This window comes from Prunus persica, chromosome G1 (assembly GCF_000346465.2).
Source record: "Prunus persica cultivar Lovell chromosome G1, Prunus_persica_NCBIv2, whole genome shotgun sequence".
Classification (NCBI taxonomy): Eukaryota; Viridiplantae; Streptophyta; class Magnoliopsida; order Rosales; family Rosaceae; genus Prunus; species Prunus persica.
In genome coordinates this window covers 26,307,250-26,325,869 of record NC_034009.1, presented here as the reverse complement: position 1 = coordinate 26,325,869, position 18,620 = coordinate 26,307,250, and the positions used below count along the sequence as shown (strand labels likewise).

Sequence of the window (18,620 nt, the reverse complement as noted above, 5' to 3'; positions counted from 1 at the left end):
AAGGCAATTGTCTTTTGTAATTCTGCTTCTACCTGGTTTTTTGATGGTTTTCCCTTTTCTCCAAAGTGCCTTGTTCTGAAGGTAGCAGTGTACCTATCATTGACAAGTTTGACAGATTTGCCTTCATTTGGCAGTCCTAGAATCTGAGTCACTGCATTGCCTGTGATTTGGAATGATTTGGTTCCAAATTTGAAGGACTTTGTATCCGGATCAAATTTCTTGAGCAGCTGTACTAAGTCAAGGTCCGACTTATTCATGTTATTCATGTCAATTCTCTGGCGGTAAAACAGCTCGATCAAGTTCCAGAAAGGGGTTTTCTTGAGAAGCTTATTCTGCCTTTCATTGAGCTTGTCCTTTATGTCTCTAATGATGCTGTTGAAAGCATAGGCGTTGCACCGAAATTGGACATAGTCCAGGTGCTTTGCTTTCCGATCATAGTTTGGCTTTGGCTTTGTTTTGATCTTTTGAGCCATCATTTTGATTCTGCGCTTTGGTTGGTTTTCAGCTTCATTCTTTTGTGGTGACATTTCTTGTTCCATTTTGTGATATGCACTGCAGTTTGTGGTCAAAATCTGTAACAAACAACCAGAAACTGCTGCTCAAAATTTAATGTGAAAAGAAACCAAAAGGCAAAAACAGTACTGAAACTAATATCAAAACACATTTAACTTCATGAGCAGTTATAACATTCCCATAAACCCTAGCAAAAAGCACTCTGAAATTGAATTATGGAACCAGAAACTGCATTGCAGTTTCTGGTCAAAATCTGCTACAAACAACCAGAAACCAAAAGGCAAAAACAGTACTGAAACTAATATCAAAACACATTTAACTTCATGAGCAGTTATAACATTACCATAAACCCTAGCAAAAAGCACTCTGAAATTGAAAGCAGTTTTTGGTCAAAATCTGCTACAAACAACCAGAAACCAAAAGGCAAAAACAGTACTGAAACTAATATCAAAACACATTTAACTTCATGAGCAGTTATAACATTCCCATAAACCCTAGCAAAAAGCACTCTGAAATTGAATTATGGAACCAGAAACTGCAATGCAGTTTCTGGTCAAAATCTGCTACAAATAACCAGAAACCAAAAGGAAGAAACAGTACTGAAACCATCGTCGGTGTAAAACCTAAAATCGAAGAGAGTACTGATTCATTTTCTTACGGTTTAGCTTCGGTCGTCGTCGGTGGTCGTTGCTCGTCGTCGGTGGTCGTTGCTCGTCGTCGTTGGTCGTCGTCGTCGTCGCCATCGCTGTTGCTCGTCGTCGGTCGTCCCCGTTTCTGCTCATCGGCTGCGTTTTTGGAGAATAGTTTGTAGGTATGCAGTGGGATATGAAAGGTCGCGCGAAACCAGTTTTTGAAGTGATTAAATTTGAGTAGTGTCGTTTTGTGTTGTGTTTTGTAGGAATGTTATGTCGTTTTGACAGTTTTAAGTTTTGGTTTATAATTAAATAAACTGTATTTGACAGTTAAGCACAATGGCACATGTAGTAATTTTAGGGTTGTTGGATGTCCTTTTGGTAAAATTAGGTGGCTTTGGTTTTATATTAATTAAGCAAAATTAATTATCTTTTTTCCAAATTAGTTAAGTTTTTTATGAGTTAAAACTAAAGAACCCTATATATAATTGGATGTGAAGTCACACAAATACTCTGTATTTTGTTCAAATAACTTGGAGTTATAGGGCTTATATGGGATCCGCAATCTTGGACCAAATCATTCCTCGAATGTGAAAGGCCCATATTTAGGCATCTACCAAACTATTGTTGTCACACTTGGCCTTAGCTCATGGGGTCCACAGCCCAAAGTGTAGGCACCGCCACCATTAGATTATTACTTGAGTGATGAATTTCAGTGCTGGCTGCGTATTACATGTGCAACACGTGCTTGGTCTTCTCCAAAATCTGTAGAAAGTTGGAACAAAAGTATTCAAAAAATGAACAGCGAATTAAAAACAGCAGATTCTTGGATCAGCTTCATAAATTGGAGACTGGAATGACTATTCTTCTGATTGGATTTTCTCTGTAACTGTAAGTGAACCATTCATTTCATTCTATCTCCCTGCTTAATATCTAGTCCAGTTGTGGCTCGTTTATTCTTCTTGAGCTATCATTACTGGGTTCTTTTAATTTCCAGTGCTATGGGGTTTTCTTTCTCCAGTTTATGTGCGTCTCGGTGCTCTGTTTTTTTGTTTGTCTCTCTAGAATTTGAGATGGTTCATGCTTTTTCTTGATTTTGCTGCAAATGTTAATATGGGTAATGAAGATGGCGAATTGTTTTTATCAAATTCAGTTTGGTCACAAATATGTATTCAGTGTTTGGGTTTACCAGCTTGGGATATAGAATGGCCACTGAATTTTGTTATTATTTGATTGATTCTTGGCTTGAGGCACTAATTTTTAAATGAAGAAGAAGAAAAAATGGATTAACTACTTTCTAATTGTCGTTAAACAGTAGGCAACCATTATAAGCTAACATAACCAAGTCAATGTTTACTTTCCCATGTGCAAGTTATGAAATTAATGAAAATGTTCATTGAACTGGTGTTTCCAAACAGTTCCAGCTTTAATGGGCGAGACAGAGGTGACCACGACAAGCGTAAACGTCACCAAGAATGAGAGAAATGGGCACCTCAAGGCATTTGACCTTGTGATTTCTAAAACTCTTCTGCAGGTTCCTCACATGCTGCAGAATTGTCTAAAGGTCAGTCGTTTTCACTAAAAGCTTGTGATTTTCTTATGGATGTTGATTTGTTATGTGGATTTAATACCCTTTTAATGTAACAGTCACAGCTCAAGAGACTGGCAAAAGATGATGGAGTGAAAACAGTTATCTCTGTCCCTAAAAAGGCTACATCTTTGGAGGTTGATTTGGAGAAGCAGTTGCAGGCATGGAGAGAAAATCCTTCATGGGCTGATCAACCACCAGATATAAAGGTGAGAGATGTGCTTCCCTCTACCGAATTAGTTTCCATTGGTGTGGGACTAAATTGGCTTTGTCCTGTTGTAAGCTTGTTGTATGCCAAATGTGATTGGTAATGGACGTCAAAGAAAGTTAATTCAATTTTTTAAGCAATATTTGTCATGTCCTTTGGAAATAAATATTTCATATCAATCAGGTTCTGACATGTATAGTCTTGATTTTTGACTCACTGCTCCATGTATATACTAAATGTTAGTGTGTAAGCAAGCAAACCATGCTTCTGTTCCTTTAACATGGATACTTTTATGTAGGATATGCTGGTTAAGAGAAATAATTTAAGCCAGAAACAAGAATGTTTTAGTGATTGCAAATATCATGCCACCATTTTTTTGGAAGGAGCATCTCAAGAGTTTATGGCTTCTCTGTGTATCTACTAATCTTAAGCCACAACATATTCTTACTCTTTGCAGGTCAGTGTACCAAAAGGTTCTTTTTGCAACCTCAGTGTGAATGTCAATGTTGGGTTGCCCCCAGATGCAGTATATAACATTGTAACTGACCCTGACAATAAGAGGGTTTTCAAGAACATTAAGGCAAGTGATACTATTTAATTGACTTTCTTTTTATTCGATCTATGTGGGTGTTTTTTTAATTTTTTTTCCCTACTCCCCTATCATGATGCATACTCTTTTATATGAAAGTGTATTCGCCAATTTGACAAGTTAGGTATCTGTCCCAGGAAGTGATATCCAGAAAAGTTTTGGTTGATGAAGGTTCTAGGCAGGTGGTTGAACTTGAGCAAGCAGCTTTATGGAGATTCCTTTGGTGGTCAGGGACCATTGCAGTTCATGTTTTAGTAGATCAAAACAGAGAAGACCATTCAGTAAGGACTTGATCATCTTCTTGTTGCTGTGACTTAAGAACTGCATCTTTGTTGCTATTCCACATTCTCTCTCTTCTGTCATACATGTGCGTACCATAAGCCTCAACATCTTATTTAGGCTGGTGGGTGACAGAAACAGTGTCTATGGATCAAGTACATACTATATAATTGTTGTTGCTATATTTACTTGATATTTTGAAGCAGTTTTCAACCAATTTGCTGAAGCTTCAATTTTTCCCATCTGTGGATCAGAGCTAAATTCTCTAGTTTTCTGATAGTTTACTCTCTTCTTATTTCACCCAAAAAAAGGAATTTCACATTTTCAGTGACATTGCATGAAGTGGATATCAGGTTTGTGATGTTGACCTATCACATTCAGGATCTCCACTATACTTTATTTGTCTGCATTACATATATTAGTTAGAAGCGCAGGCCCATGGTTTGCTCCATGTGGTCTGAGGTTCAAAACCCCCGAAGGCACCTACCTAGCTATTTGCTAGCGTTTCCTGCCTCCCAAGATTTTTTTTGGGTGGGGGTGGGGGGGGGGGGGGAGGAGGGGGGTGTGTGGGTGTGTGGTGGGCGGTGGCATGTGGATTGGTTAATTTCTGGGTATAAAAAAAAAAAAAAGTGTAGAAAGTAATGTTCTGAAACAGGCCAGTCAATAATTCATTACTCCACCTAATTTGCTCTTATATCCAACGTAGGACATGACTGGGTTAAGGGTAAATGATCTCTGTAATGCCATGGGAAAATCAGTTCTCTAATATCTAAGAATGACATTTGCCAGATGAAGTTCAAGCAAGTCAAAACAGGGTTTATGAAGAGATTTGAAGGCTGCTGGAGAGTGGAACCTCTTTTTGTCGATGAAAAGACCTGCTTTCCCTTCAAACCCAAGACATGGACAGATTATCATTCATGCACTGGAGGCAAAGGGAGGATTGGATCAAAGGTCAGCTTAGAGCAACTGATCCAGCCAGCTATTGTTCCACCCCCTCCCATTTCTTGGTATCTAAGGGGTATCACCAGCAAGACCACCGAGATGCTGATAAATGATCTGCTTGCTGAAGCTGCCAGAATACGAGGAGAATTAAACCCTGAGAAGTCTAATAAAGAGCTTGAAATGTCTCAGGATCAGGAAATACTTAGTCAGGTTGATAATGTATCTAACATCAAAGAAAGATGGGCCCTGCGCAGGAGAAATGCAAAGCAACATCATCGGAGGCTACCGACCGCTAAATGATCCAACTTGTGTTTAGTTAGTAACTAATGCAAGCTCCTTATCTGTATTCGCTATTTATGGAAGTTGATATGTAAAAGGTCCATCAATTTTTCTTGCATCTGTCAAGTGTAATGGCCCTTCGGCCCGGTGGAGACTCCTCTCCCTTTAGATGAGGGTGGAGGATGAGATCAAGGATTCAATCCTCGTGTATGTTGTATAGTGTTCTTGTTTGTCAAAAACTTCTTGTTGTATCCACCTATCTGCTAAATCAACGTTCCTTTGAAAGATGATGTTATAAATTGCAGCAAACATCAAATTAGATGGTTTGTATACGTGTTCGTTCTCATTTCTCTCTCTAGAACTTATACATGTAACGGGTGCAATGGGCAAGGACGTGTGTGAATGCGACTATGACTGAATGACAGCTTTCTTTCTTTTACCATTTGTATCCCAAAATCCTAATAAGTGGAACAAATCTTGAATCTGGAAAAATAGAAACAAAAGGAAAATTGCTGCACACTGGCACAGTTAGCGGAAGAAGAAAAAAGTTTAAAAGCTAAAATTAAATAAAAGCCTGCAATGACAGTAAGGAATTCATTTTATTGAATAATGAAGCGCAGTTACAATATTTTGGAAAAGAAATACAAATTACAAAATCTAGACGGATGTTTACGGTACATAAGTTACAGTGTACAATATATGAGTTCTCTCTTTCTTCATCTGAATTTTTCTTCACTTCTGCATACATGTCCCTAGTAATTTTATAGACAATGTTACATATGCTACGCAAGTTTCGAGTCATTGAGTTACAGACTGCAGAAAGGCAACCAAGAGTTGCCTCTCAGTTCTCGTATCCAAACTCCAGGAGGAGAAAATCAAGTTGCTTCTCAGTTCTCGTATCCAAACACCAGGAGGAGAAAATCTAACGCAAACTTTTATGACAGGCAGATACTGCAATCTATACTTTGATTTTCATTCAATTCCCCGTTTGGTGGATCATGAATCTTATCTCCTCCACGGGATGCATCAACTGGAGATTGTTGCACCAACTGGTGGACCTTCAAGTTAAGAAAACCATGCTTTTCATAGCTCATGAATGAACCCAAAGCTCCAAGAAATCCTTCATGTTTTAAGAACATTGCTTTTGCTTCACCTTTAGACCTGCAAAGAAGGATCAAATGAATGACATTTTAACCCAAAACCATGGGAAAAAATGGAAGAGTAAAAACAAAGACAAATCCAGCAGAGTATGACGGCCGTCCTGGTGATTTGACCCTGAGGCCAGAATGGGAAAAGCAAATCTGCTCACAACCCAGAAAGGACCATTTTTGTGGCATCAACAAGGCGTTGTATGCATGGGATCAAATTTACATTTTGAAGATTCTTTTTAGATAATTTATACTTAAATTCTGAACATGAATCAGTTCTGATGCTTGCAAAAGAAAAAGAAAAAGAAAATCCATCATGATTACCAGAAATGAACGGCAACAGCAATCGTGTCCATGGTGTAAGCATGACCCCGAATGAAAAAGCCAGCAAAAAATATCCGCTTGAGCCCAAACCTCAGTGCATTCAAGTATGAGATCTGGAGACAAGATACATAAAGAAACAATATGATAGGCATGCTGACAAAAACAGTTATTAACTCTTATGGTAAAGGTTGACATAATCAAATAGTTAAAGAAATTTTATTCATTGCAAGGAAGTCATTTGTTTTTCACCATGCCTTAAGCAGTGATGACTTACCTGTCCAATATTATTTGAAATCATTCTTAAGAGGGATCGAGAGATATCTTCGGGTTTGTAATCTTCCAGTTCCTTGTTATCAGAAATAGCCTTGCCAAAGCTAGAAGCAATGGTTGTTGATGAAAGACCAATCTGCGATCATCAGAAAAGTAACGGTTGCAGTTAATAAACATGAGATGAAAGTTAATGGAAACTAGGAGCCCCTCATTATCTTTTAAATTTAGGAACCCTTTAACTTGACATACAGAAATACCAAAACCAGAAATAATTCATCATACTAATCGACAGAGGGACCTTTCTATCAAGAATATACATATACCTTTGTATAGTCCATTCCACCATAGATGTCCCCAACAAGCATGTCTATCACCCTATTATTTCCCCGATGACTTAACTCCAGCAACTCGTCAAAACTGAGACACAATTACAGCTTTGGTTTGAGAAAATCATATAACAAGAATATCAATAATTATAAAGATAAGCAAGAGAAAGCGTATACCTCTTGCACTTTGTTAAAAGCCTCCCCAAACCCCAAAAGGTGCCGCCACCAACATTGGTTCCACTTACTCGCTCAAACTTACCAGGTCCATCTACCTATATAACCACAACACAGACGACACTGTCAAGCCTTTAAAAGTTAAATATATGAAGCTCATTCAGTAACTAAAGTATCTGATTTTTACTATGAGAATACCTTGATCATACTGACACCAGAACCAATATTAACAAGCATATAGGGATATAGATCATCATGGTCAATCTGCACAAATTCCTTCTGACCATCCATGTATGTGAATGCTTCGGTGTGAACTGCCTACTTAAATAACAACCAAAATGTGAATGTTATTGTCAGGCAAGGAACTCATAATGTAAAAAAGAATGTCAATGATATTGTCGCCAGTTCTGTAACTGAAACAGTGCAAAGGGAATTATTTCTTTTTATACTCTTTTAATGGATCTATATTGCACATAAGCCATATATTTCAGTATCCTAAAGAATCATAAATATCTCTACAGAAGTAGCTGAATTTTGCAAGTTTCACATTTTGACTCATCCACATTTCTTTTCCTTCTGAAACAAAACAAAAAAAGTTACTTCCTCTCATCTTGTGCACGCTATTGCCAATCCCAACCCACACATCCTATGCAACACATGACAGGACTTAAGAAAGGCACCAACTTGTACATACCAATCTATGTATGTGGTATTAGGATCCCACCTTAAGCAGAAAATTTGATCCAGCCACGAGACAGTCCATTTCATCTTCCTTGTCAAGACAAATCCCAAGCTTTTCCTTAAAGAGATCTGCGTACTTGTATGCCCCACCACCTGTGGCCTTCTCACCATTGTCACAAGTTAACACATTCGCATACTCCAAAAGCACATTCCACAATCATATAGTACGGCCAAGGTAAACAATCATTTTACCTTAATAGTGCACCTCTCGCCGGCTGGAGCCCCATGTTTCTGGAAGCCTGAAATAATCTACAACCATAAGCACATAACCCAGAAGTAGCAGAAATGATAACAACAATTACAGTGCATCTGAAAGAAGCTGAGTGTGAGAGAATGAACAGCCATATTCAGGGAAAATATCATCTTCTTTCATATTTCCTTTTTGGAAGCTGAAATCTTTCAACTGGGTTGATTTCCTCAATAAAAAAATAAGGGTACTTTTGTTGAAGTTGCAATGCTCCAACGTTTACTTACAAGGATGGAGGGCATTTTCACAATGAATGTCAGCTGATGTTAAGCAAATCAGAAGAGCAGTATGGCTTACACTTCTTCAGAAGCTCGTGAACCAATAAAAAATGCTAGTTTCAATCCAAGATTCCAACCTCATTACTTGGTTGAACAAAACAAGCTCAGATAGTCTCAAGCAGTAAAAATTAATCCCAGGAGCAAACATTCCCAAATTTGATAAAAAGGAAAGAAACATACCACTAAGGCGAAGTTGCTTGGACCGAATGAAGTCTATGCAATCATTTATCTTGGCGGTTTCAAACTTCGCAAAATGGAGCTTCCCTTCAAGAACAGGACGGCCTTCATTGCCACTAGAAACTGCTACACTGTCCTTTGAAGAAGAAGAAGAAGAATCACTGTTTGTTGAGAAATAAACCAGCTTTATCAGAGAGCCTGGCAACAAACAAAAGAAAACAACAGAAAATCAGGAGAAATGAGTAAATGGAACTCAAGAAATCAGAAATCTAACAGAGGCCATAAGATTATGAAGATTCAGAGTGAATTGCCTCCAATATCCAAAGCAAGATGGGAAATTTGAGCTTCCGATTTGATGGGTTCTGAAATCTGTTTGCTTTCAACAATATCCATTTTGGCTCGGCCTCTCTCTCCTTTAGCTTTTCCTGCACCTCGAATCAAATTGTGCACTTGTTGGTCTGCAGTCTGCTGCATCTCTGCCTTGAAACCATTTTATAAACGTTTGTGTTTTTTTGGTGGCTGCTGCTGGTGGTGGTCCTTTCACACCGAACTTCAATAATATACCATGCGTTGGATTTTCTCGATCACTCTGTTGATGTTAAATTTCTAGCCTTTTGACTTTCCTAGGGGGGGAAGGGTTCGTTGGCCTCGGTACCTACCTACCCTCGCCCTGAAGCCTGCCCATTGGGTATTGGTCGAGGGTAGTTGTGTCATTTCAATGGGAGATCAATTGTCCTCTCCGCTCCACCCATATGAGAGATGCTATTTATTGACCGGAAGGCTTTAATTAGGTTTTGGCAGTATTAGAAGTTCAGAACCATCTTCATTTTAGAGCCCTTTTTTTATTTGGAAATGTATATACACATATATATATATATATTCTACTTATTGTTCTAACAATATTCATATGTAATCACTTCAGATCAATTCAATTTGTTATTGTGTTTTGTCATTAGAGAATGTTTGTCTATATTTGGCACCATAATTACTTTATATTTGTATATTTTCATCAATAGTTACTATCGATTGTTCTAAAAAACATTGATGCACTTGCATCTTTAACAAATCTACATAGAAATAGCCTGTTTGATTACAAAAATTTATGATGTTTTTTTTAAAATTAAAACGTTAAAGCTCCACGTAACATTTTAACATCTCGATTGGAGATGTTCTTACTTACCAAATCATAAATCATGTAATCTTTCTGACTTTTGTCAAAGGAAAAAATAAATAAATAAAGAGATACATCATCCATGTTATTATGTATAGAACTTGTGATAAGATGCTAGTCCATAATTGGTTAGTTGTTTGATTCCCACCAACACCTAGAGAAGTGTATTAATAGTAGTGCTTATATTTATATTCCAATCCCATTGTTTTCCAGCTATTTCTTTGTCTTGGCTCTTTCTCTTTACAACATTATCATAAAACATGAGTATTTTTATTCATCACTTTAATTCAATATGTACTTTCATCACTCTTTTAAAAACTTGACACATGTCAATTCTTTATTTTATAATTTTTTAAAGTATTTGAAAACAAAAAATAAAGTCAAATAATAATAAAAAAATATTTTTTAAAAACTCTCTCTCTCTCTCTCCCCCCCATTATCGACCCACCCTCACCCTTGAGGCTCTATTCTCTATAGCCACCGCCCTTAGCAACCCTAGCCACCATTCCCCCTGCCGCAACTCTAGACACCATTCCCTCCCTCAACTCAACAATTCCCTTCTTTACATGCATTGGATGGTGCTGAGCAGAGAGACTGAATCAATTTAGGACCAGCCTATTTTGATAGCTCGTCTTTCAATTTCTTATTAACTCATGAGTCATTACCATCTCCTCTTTCCACTCATTTCCCTCTCTCTCCCTCTCTCTCTAGAGTATTCTCTCGCTATATAAAAGAAGCAGTAGCTTTTCAATACACAAACCCCAAATCCAAGAAAATAGCTTGCTTTCTCTTTGTTTGTATATTTCTTTGTGGTGTCGTGGTAGGGGTGGCTAGGGTTTTGGGGTTTCGGTGTGGTTGGTGGTTGTGGTGGAGGGTGAACAAGGTGGAGGAGTAAATGGTGGCTGGGGTGGTTGTAGAGAACAGAGCCTCAGGGGTAGGGTAGGTTGGCGAAGGAGAAAAGAAAGAGAGAGAGAGAGAGTTTTTTTTTTTTAAATATATTATTTTATTATTATTTGACATTATTTTTGGATTTAAATACTTTTAAAATTTTAAAAACAAAAAGTTAATTATAGTTATAGTTATAGACATGTGTCAAGTTTTTTAAAGAATGATGAATGTACACATCAAGATAAAGTAGTAAGCAAAAATACTCCCATCATAAAACACCATGAGCTTTTAATTATTTTGGATTTCCACTACACCCAAATTCGAAAATCCAATTAAAAGGAAAATTATTTACTGATCAAAATTTAATCTTGTTAACCCTCTTTCAAATCTGGGGTTGTTGACTTCGGTCAATTTGATCTATATGGTTTTGTTGACTTGAATCAATTTGACCTAGTTTTTTTATAGGTAAGTCCAGAGTCCAGCACTCGTTAGTTGAGTTGACTTCCACTTTCAGTGCTGGCTTCAATCTTAATGCATCCACGGTCTAAAGCTTTCTGGATTAAATCGGACGGTACAAATAAATCATAATATATTAGGTACGAGATCCAAGAATAGGCCCAAGAATGCTATCAAGCAGCCAACGTCCGTGTCTTATTCAAGTGGGCTCAAACGTAGGCCCATTAAGATTAAACTGGGCCCATATCCAAGCCCACAATTCAAAACATGCTTCTTTAGATAGAACAGCGAGTGAGGATGTATGTATGCTACATTCTCGCACGGGACGGCGGGAGTTTCATTTTCGATTTCTCTACCAAAATCCAAAAACACAAAGATGATTATTGCTTCAGTTCGAGACCTCTGCCTGCAAGTGAGTTTCAATTTCAACCTAATCTCCATAGCATTTCGATCGATTCGATTGTAATTTTCGTAATTTTTCTTTCTTTTATATAAAACCTTATATACATGCAATTACAGTTGATTTCTTCTGCATTTCAACGATGCCATGCGTCGGAGGACCTTTGCAGGCTCTCCGTCATTCTCAAGCGCTCTCCACAGTCCGATCCCCACTCTGTTCTAATTTCAGGTATCTCTGTGTGCTTCTCATTCTGAATTCGGATTTTTATATTAGAAATGAAACGGTGTAGTCTAAAGAAATGTGGCGAACAATGTGAGTGATTAGTAAAATGACGAAGTTGTCCTTGGTTTCCGTACGAGCAGTTTCCGATACGGGTGTGGGAAGCTGCTTGGAGGAGTTTGGAGGTGTAAAGCTTCATAAGGAGGCTTTTGGCGCTCAGATTTGGGGTAAGTAGAAGACTCGAGTGAATTGACCAAACTGCCTGGCTAGCGGTTTTGTATATCAGTTTTAATTTACATAGCAGCTTCTTGATGCAGATGGATTGCTTTTTGTCACAGCCACCAGTGAGTCATCATCAGTTACATTACCACCATGCTTTGTTTTGATTAAAACGATGAGTTTTGAACTTTTGGTTTTGACAGGCTGCTAAAAGAATGAACTTGCGAAAATTGCAGGTATTGCTGATGATGAAATATATCACTACCAGTTCAATCTAAAAGAAAATGTGTCTGCCAGGAGGTTGACCAGGCTACCTTCAAATCCTAAGAATGGACTCAAATTCAGGCATGCAAATCACTTCAACTTTTGTGCTGCTGAATATTTTCTTTTATTTATTTATCTTTTAAAATTATGGTCTAAATTTCTTTATGTTTTTTTCTTTTGGGTTTCCAGTGGGACAGAAGTATGTCTATCAATTATCGAAAGCATTGATGTTTTGGTGGCAGAGTTTAGTCTCTTCTTTCAAAAGATACTCATTCTAAAGATCCCTGTAAGATGAGACCTACGTAGAAATTAATGCTCTATGTGTCAAAAAACTTTTCAAGTTAGCAATTATATTGTATTTCACTGAAACATTGTTGTAAGAAGCTATTGAAAATGCGCCGCTGAAGTATCGGTTAATACTTGGAATCTACTTTGCAGCAATCTTGCATGTTTTACTTGGAACCTTGCACGTTTTATCTACTTGATATAATATGTGGACAGTAGTGTGCCTAACTGCAATGGTGACTGCAGCACTAGTTCATCGATCAGCTTAAATTGTTTCTTTTTTCCCCAGAATGTTGCAATTGAATTGGTGGTTGAACACGGGGATGATCCTGGATCCAGATACGTAAATGTTTTTCTAGCGAATGAATGGAATCCTTTGTCTATTCCAGCCTCAAATCTTGAACGTTTAAAGTCGGGGCTTGAAGATTATGTTTTTAAGCATGGGAATACATTAAGCACAAAATGTGAGTTGTGCTTCTCAAGTTGGTAAGTTACTATGAAGTTCATGCCTTCTTCTTCTCTATTAGGTTCGACTTGCCATTGACTGAAATGTTAGTAGAACACATCAGACTGCAACTGTTTTATAACTGGTTGGAGATTCCATGGCACAGAAATTGAAAGTTCCTTTTCTGAGTCTTAACTGCTACTTAAACTCTTGTAAGGGAGCATCTCAAGGTCGGTAGTGGAGTAGCATGTTGCACAGAAAGCTGTAAGTATTCTGGATCAGTAATGGAAGCAGTGATTGTAATAAGTGAAATATCAGAGGTAGCCAGTACTTGCCCAAGGACACATGGCTTGAAAACAGAGGTTTGTTTGATCACTTTTGTTCTGCTGTTTATCAATTCCTTTTACTTTATTTTAACCGTAAAATATGTAGCAGTCACTTGTGAGCCTGCAGATGCATGCTTAAAAATCCTTGTGATTGGCAGCAGTTACATAACTGTTTGCCCTTCCAGTCTTTTGTTGGAATTTTGCTTTGGTTCAATCCAACATGTGTTTATTTATGTGTGGAATTTTTATAAGGCAATTGGTGAACTGTTTTCTCAACTTATTTGCCTCTATAGAACTTTCAACTTTTGGATTGGGTGTGATCTCTATTGTCTTGAGGTATGATGTTATCTGGTACGCCTATGTCATCACAGTGAAGGGATAAATTAATATAGTCAAAATCATATGCAAATGACTTTAAGCATAGGACTGACCTTGTTGATGTTGAAACTAATGACAATAGCAAGGAACCTAAAATAAAGTTATGGTCATCAGATAAAGCTATAAGTAAGGTCTAAGAACATTACTGATAATTTAAACTTTTATTTAAGAAGTATGCTTTCTTTAGTTCTCCTCTGGAAAGGATAATAATATTACAGAGGTGACAATTGCAAGTTTTTTGGTGGGGAAATGTATTGTTTTGTTTTTGTTAATGCTCGTATTCATATTTTCTTTTCTGAAGTTTATGCTTAACTTGGATGAAAATATTCATTTTCAGGTTTTGTATTTTAAAGATTTCTCACCTTGCCCAATCCCTCAATCCTCTTTGAAGGCATTAACTAGCATTGACTGGAAAAGTTATGGCTTGAGCTTTGGGAGTGTTGTGGTTCAGGGTGGCTTTGCATTAGTGGAATGGGAGAACTTGCCAACGTATGTTCAAATTGATATTGTCCTGCACCACTACCACGAACAATATCCAAATTTGGATTCGATTCTTAATTTTCTTTGATATGGTTAACTTCCCCCTTGCATGCTTTTCATTCTGGTTCCTTCCAAATATGCCATATGCCTATTCCTTGACATACTGCCAAGATTACAATACCATCAGGAAGGCTAAGGACACGACGTGATCAGAATCTTATTAAAAAAGCAATTAGACTGGCATTGGATGATTTGAAGGACAATTATGCTGGAGTTCTTCTAAGTGCCCAAGCCCTGAAGGTAAATTTCTCACTCTCACGGCTTTCTGTCAAGTTTGAAATTTCTAGCATAGTGGTTCTTCTATGAGATAAATGACTAAAAAATTGCACTATAACTAGGTAATGCCGTCAGTGGTCACTCTCTTACACGCAATTATCCTATATTGGGTTTTACTTTTTTGTCTTTATTGCTGGAATTGTCTTACGCGCAAACATGTTATAAAAATTTAGATTATGCAGCAAAATGTCTGCTGAATATTCAATTTCCGAAGGTAAACTATTCATTCTGGAGTGCTAGAATTCTTATCATTAAAATGCTTGAAATGAAGTTGAATTCCCTAATTATTTAATATTTCCACCAAAATTTAGTTACATGTCTTTGTTGTATGTGATCATACCTTGTGTGGTTGGTTGTTACTACTCTGTCAAACTCCAAATGGTAGATATATTCTACTTTTAAATCACAGATGATGCAATGGTGTGGAAACACCTGAAACCTGAATTTTCCTCTTAACAGTACATCCGTAGACTTTGATAGGCTCTCATTTATTTTATCTATAAATTCATTTTATGTTATTATAATCTCAACTGTTTTCTTATATAACATTATCCTATTTAAAGGGTTGAAATAGTAAGATCAATTTTATATGTTTTCTGGTATTTCAAAATCAACAATTTTTTCTTCTAACTTCTGGTGAGTTTTCAAAAGCTTCCAGTACATCCCATGCAGCAATATGTTTGTATTATTAATGGAAAAATGGTAAAGCATCTTTATTTAATCATTTGCTGCATTGGCTTAGCAACGCTATGGCCCCCTTTTAGTAGCTGACTTTTACTGATTGCCTTGGTTTTACAGATTCGCAGTTATGCCCCTGATCTTGCGAAAACAATTTCTAGCTTAATCTTGTCTTCCAACGACTCGGAATTCCGAAAAGAATGCTTTTCTTTTCTTGGCTTGCCATCTCAAGGAGTTGGAGGTGAAGTTCTTGATGATTGTATAAAGGAAAGGCTCATTACAGTTGTAGAAATGAATGATAGAGATCCCCAGAGAAGCAAAGAAATCCCAACTTTTCTTTTTGAAGATGATCACATGCAAGACTCGGGATCTCAAGATGAGGAATTTGAAGTAGAGGATGCTTTTAGCTCCATGGACTTATGTTAAAATGCAACACGGTCTGATTTACCAGTTGAGGTGATTTGTTCATATGATTATGCTAAATCATGTGCCATTGTCGTTTGACACAAATGACCATAAGTAACAATCGTTTAATGCATTGATCACATGATTTGGTCGCGTGATTAATTGTCCTTAAGGCCATCTTTGTTTCATCAGTTGTGTTGTTTTTATTTGTGACCTGTCACCTGTGGTTGCACTTGCTTTTGAAGTCTCTGCAAGCCCTTGGGCCGTTTTTGACAAAAACATGAGGATGATGAGAGAGCTTGCACTACAGTGATTCTTCTGTGCGGCTGTCATATATGGCATCACACTCACGAGGATGGGACCAAAATACGCGGTCCAGTCTTTGTGAGAGCGATCGCACAACTAGGTAGTCTGAAAAACCATTTCGAAGATCTACAGCTGAGCAAGATCGACTGAATGTCGATTTATCTGATGGCCTTGGCACCTCGGTCCAGACCCATCATAAGACTGCCACGTGTACGGGAAGAGAGTTCTCTCACCCATACAGAAAGGTTGGAAGGCAGAGCCAATTGGATGAATTGGGCTGGGATTATTAATCGAGTCCGAGTTTCAGTCTCAGTTTTGAACCGAGTTGAATTTCAGTTTTATGTCAAATGGCAATGGCATTGGGTGTGTGGTAGAGGAGTTAGAATTCAAGTTTTATTGTAAGCCCACCAAAAAAAATATATATGTTATATATAATATCAAATACGCTAAAATATGTATGTATTGTATATATTACATGTAAGTATTAATACATGTAATTAAGTCATACAAAATACATATTCTCACATCATATAATATATTTGTATATGTATGTGATTTCTGTAAACTGTCACGACCAAGAAAATAAGGCCAAGCAAACCAAGCATCCTAATTAATAAAGAGTATATATTATAGATGTATGAGCCAAAAAGAGGAAAAAGAAGAAAGAAAGGATCACTGATGATCACACCATTAACTTCTGAACAATAATTAATTAGTCTCTCATATATATATATATATATATATATATATATATATATCAAGCAGCAGAGGGAGCAGGAATGTAGGAGATGGCAGGCTCAGGCATGGAAGCCATGATCGATGACCTCGCGAAAGCTTCTTCCTCTGCATCAGCTGGGTTTTCAGCCTTGAAGTCCAGGGTCTCATCATTATAAACTTCCCACCATTTTGCCACTAACATCTTGATGTCCTCTCTGTCCATGTTAGCTTCCTTCCCAGTATACCTCCACGGTTTTGATCCCTATAATTAGTCGTAGAGATTAACAAGATTGAGTTAATTAATGAGGGAGTAATTATGTATCATGGTGTGCTTAATCAATCTGTTAAAAGAGTACTTACAGCAGCACAGTAGTGAACCACGTTTACTTTATCAAGCTCCACGTTCTCGGGGTGGCGCCAAAGCATGGCTAGAACTAGATTGTATACAAGTGGGATTGGTTTGTATGTCTTTTGGAAGAACATGTTCAAGAAGTCCTGTGAAAAATGAGAAACAAAAAAAATTCATTAATTACAAAAACAAGATTCATATTTATCACACATCACATATATGTGTACTTGATTTAATACAACTTACTTGCTCCGCAAAAGGGGTGGGTGGGACGATTTGGAGAGTCTGGAGAAGGCTGTCATAGGTCAACCGGCTAGGCTCAAACACGAACATCCCGGCGTTGAAGTACAGAGGAGGAGGGGAGCCCAACTCAGCAGGCCATGAAACCTTATCAGGGCACTGCTGGCAATACCCAACTTTGTATTGTGGTGAGTGGCTCCATGTTTTCTCACAGAAGCAGTCCATCACAGCATAGAAGTAGCCATCAGGCGTGTCAAACAGATGATCTATGTTCTCATACACTTGGATATCCGCATCCAAATATATCATTTTGCTGTACTCCTCAAACTGCACATATAATATTGCAATCATAAGATTAATCGGATTGATAGTCTAACAACATAACATATCATATATCGCTACGTGAAAAACATAGACGCGAAGTAGCGGTAATCTTGTATGTACTTACATTCCAAATACGGAGCTTGGAGTAGTTGATGACGTAGTAGGCCATTGCAAACTTGATTTGGTTCTCCGGAGGATAAATTGGTTCGATCTCACGGACAATACAACCCTGAGACCTTAAGATCTCACGATGCTCCTCAGGGACGTCAGGCAATATGGCAACCACAAGAGGGTACGCACTCTTCACTTTGCGAAGACCCTTTGCCAATCCCACAACCCCTTTGACATAATCGCCATTGCCGGCTAAAAACGTCACAAAGGCCCTATTAGAATAGGCTGCAGAACTTAGCGTTGAGACTTTGCTTGTGGCCTGGAACACATCTACTGGAACTTCTGGGGGGGCCATTGCCTAGATTTTGTGTCAGCTTATAAGATTTTGGGGTGATTAGAAAAGTTTTAGGGTGGTGGTTTGATGGAAAACAAGATTTGGTGCGTTGAGGAGTGTGGGGAAAGTAAATTAGCTACACTACGGAAGCCACCCTACAAACCTTATGTTCCTGAGTTGTGCATTCCACCCTTTGGATGTCTTAAATAGACATCAAATGAGGACTAAATGCATGTAATATGAACCGCAAATGAAACCCAAATGCAAAGCATGGTCCTATTTTGTTTTTTTAATTATTGTTTTATTGGAGTTTAGGATGGTATTGGAGAAATAAATAAATAAATAAATAAAACAAGAAAAGAAATGAATGAACAATGTCTGGTGTTCAACCCACCATTCATCTACATAGCCTTATCATCAAGAATCAAGATGGATCGCTGAGATACAATGGGAGTTATTTAGTGTCATGGTCAATAGAAATATGGAAGCTTTCATACACACACCAAAGGTTTTCACTATATTTTATTTGTCGACTGATATGTTATTCTGTCGTTTATTCAAATTTAATTCTATT

At 37.6% G+C, this 18,620-nt stretch overlaps 4 protein-coding genes across 5 annotated transcripts; 2 read left to right on the top strand and 2 right to left on the bottom strand.

Annotated features, from left to right (window-relative positions):
* On the top strand, positions 1,822 to 5,362 carry LOC18788834. Its single transcript, XM_007222501.2, has 6 exons — positions 1,822 to 2,036; positions 2,564 to 2,709; positions 2,793 to 2,942; positions 3,399 to 3,521; positions 3,668 to 3,811; positions 4,599 to 5,362. The coding sequence occupies exons 2-6, from the start codon at positions 2,575 to 2,577 to the stop codon at positions 5,049 to 5,051; spliced, it is 1,005 nt and encodes a 334-aa protein (XP_007222563.1). The 5' UTR covers positions 1,822 to 2,036; positions 2,564 to 2,574; the 3' UTR covers positions 5,052 to 5,362.
* LOC18791286 (pantothenate kinase 1) lies at positions 5,611 to 9,345 on the bottom strand. The gene is made up of 10 exons (XM_007222269.2): positions 9,027 to 9,345; positions 8,719 to 8,913; positions 8,206 to 8,252; positions 7,997 to 8,113; positions 7,471 to 7,590; positions 7,276 to 7,370; positions 7,096 to 7,189; positions 6,777 to 6,908; positions 6,503 to 6,615; positions 5,611 to 6,191 (listed from the first exon to the last, which is right to left on the bottom strand). Exons 1-10 carry the CDS (start codon positions 9,187 to 9,189, stop codon positions 5,966 to 5,968), a joined length of 1,302 nt encoding a protein of 433 aa, XP_007222331.1. The 5' UTR covers positions 9,190 to 9,345; the 3' UTR covers positions 5,611 to 5,965.
* On the top strand, positions 11,565 to 16,572 carry LOC18788989 (type 2 DNA topoisomerase 6 subunit B-like). 2 transcript variants are annotated; one of them, XM_020555491.1, is made up of 11 exons: positions 11,565 to 11,642; positions 11,750 to 11,858; positions 11,993 to 12,076; positions 12,167 to 12,193; positions 12,305 to 12,413; positions 12,522 to 12,618; positions 12,907 to 13,103; positions 13,280 to 13,424; positions 14,104 to 14,297; positions 14,423 to 14,546; positions 15,381 to 16,572. In XM_020555491.1, exons 1-11 carry the CDS (start codon positions 11,607 to 11,609, stop codon positions 15,684 to 15,686), a joined length of 1,428 nt encoding a protein of 475 aa, XP_020411080.1. In that variant the 5' UTR covers positions 11,565 to 11,606; the 3' UTR covers positions 15,687 to 16,572. The 2 variants fall into 2 exon arrangements, with proteins under 2 accessions (XP_020411080.1, XP_020411079.1); XM_020555490.1 differs by having other exon boundaries at positions 14,417 to 14,546.
* Positions 16,433 to 18,301, bottom strand: LOC18789982 (galactinol synthase 1). Its single transcript, XM_007222436.2, has 4 exons — positions 17,726 to 18,301; positions 17,284 to 17,604; positions 17,049 to 17,183; positions 16,433 to 16,950 (listed from the first exon to the last, which is right to left on the bottom strand). Exons 1-4 carry the CDS (start codon positions 18,065 to 18,067, stop codon positions 16,729 to 16,731), a joined length of 1,020 nt encoding a protein of 339 aa, XP_007222498.1. The 5' UTR covers positions 18,068 to 18,301; the 3' UTR covers positions 16,433 to 16,728.

Coding starts and splice junctions, on each gene's coding strand:
- LOC18788834 (XM_007222501.2), top strand. CDS start 2,575: ATGGGCGAGACAGAGGTGACCACGACAAGCGTAAACGTCACCAAGAAT. Junction 2,710..2,792: donor TGCTGCAGAATTGTCTAAAG/GTCAGTCGTTTT, acceptor TTAATGTAACAG/TCACAGCTCAAGAGACTGGC. Junction 3,522..3,667: donor GGGTTTTCAAGAACATTAAG/GCAAGTGATACT, acceptor TATCTGTCCCAG/GAAGTGATATCCAGAAAAGT.
- LOC18791286 (XM_007222269.2), bottom strand. CDS start 9,189: ATGCAGCAGACTGCAGACCAACAAGTGCACAATTTGATTCGAGGTGCA. Junction 8,914..9,026: donor TCTTGCTTTGGATATTGGAG/GCAATTCACTCT, acceptor GTTTGTTGCCAG/GCTCTCTGATAAAGCTGGTT. Junction 6,616..6,776: donor TTTCAAATAATATTGGACAG/GTAAGTCATCAC, acceptor TCTTGTCTCCAG/ATCTCATACTTGAATGCACT.
- LOC18789982 (XM_007222436.2), bottom strand. CDS start 18,067: ATGGCCCCCCCAGAAGTTCCAGTAGATGTGTTCCAGGCCACAAGCAAA. Junction 17,605..17,725: donor CCAAGCTCCGTATTTGGAAT/GTAAGTACATAC, acceptor TTATATGTGCAG/TTTGAGGAGTACAGCAAAAT. Junction 17,184..17,283: donor CCACCCCTTTTGCGGAGCAA/GTAAGTTGTATT, acceptor CATTTTTCACAG/GACTTCTTGAACATGTTCTT.
- LOC18788989 (XM_020555490.1), top strand. CDS start 11,607: ATGATTATTGCTTCAGTTCGAGACCTCTGCCTGCAA. Junction 12,194..12,304: donor GCTTTTTGTCACAGCCACCA/GTGAGTCATCAT, acceptor CGAAAATTGCAG/GTATTGCTGATGATGAAATA. Junction 12,414..12,521: donor AAGAATGGACTCAAATTCAG/GCATGCAAATCA, acceptor TTGGGTTTCCAG/TGGGACAGAAGTATGTCTAT.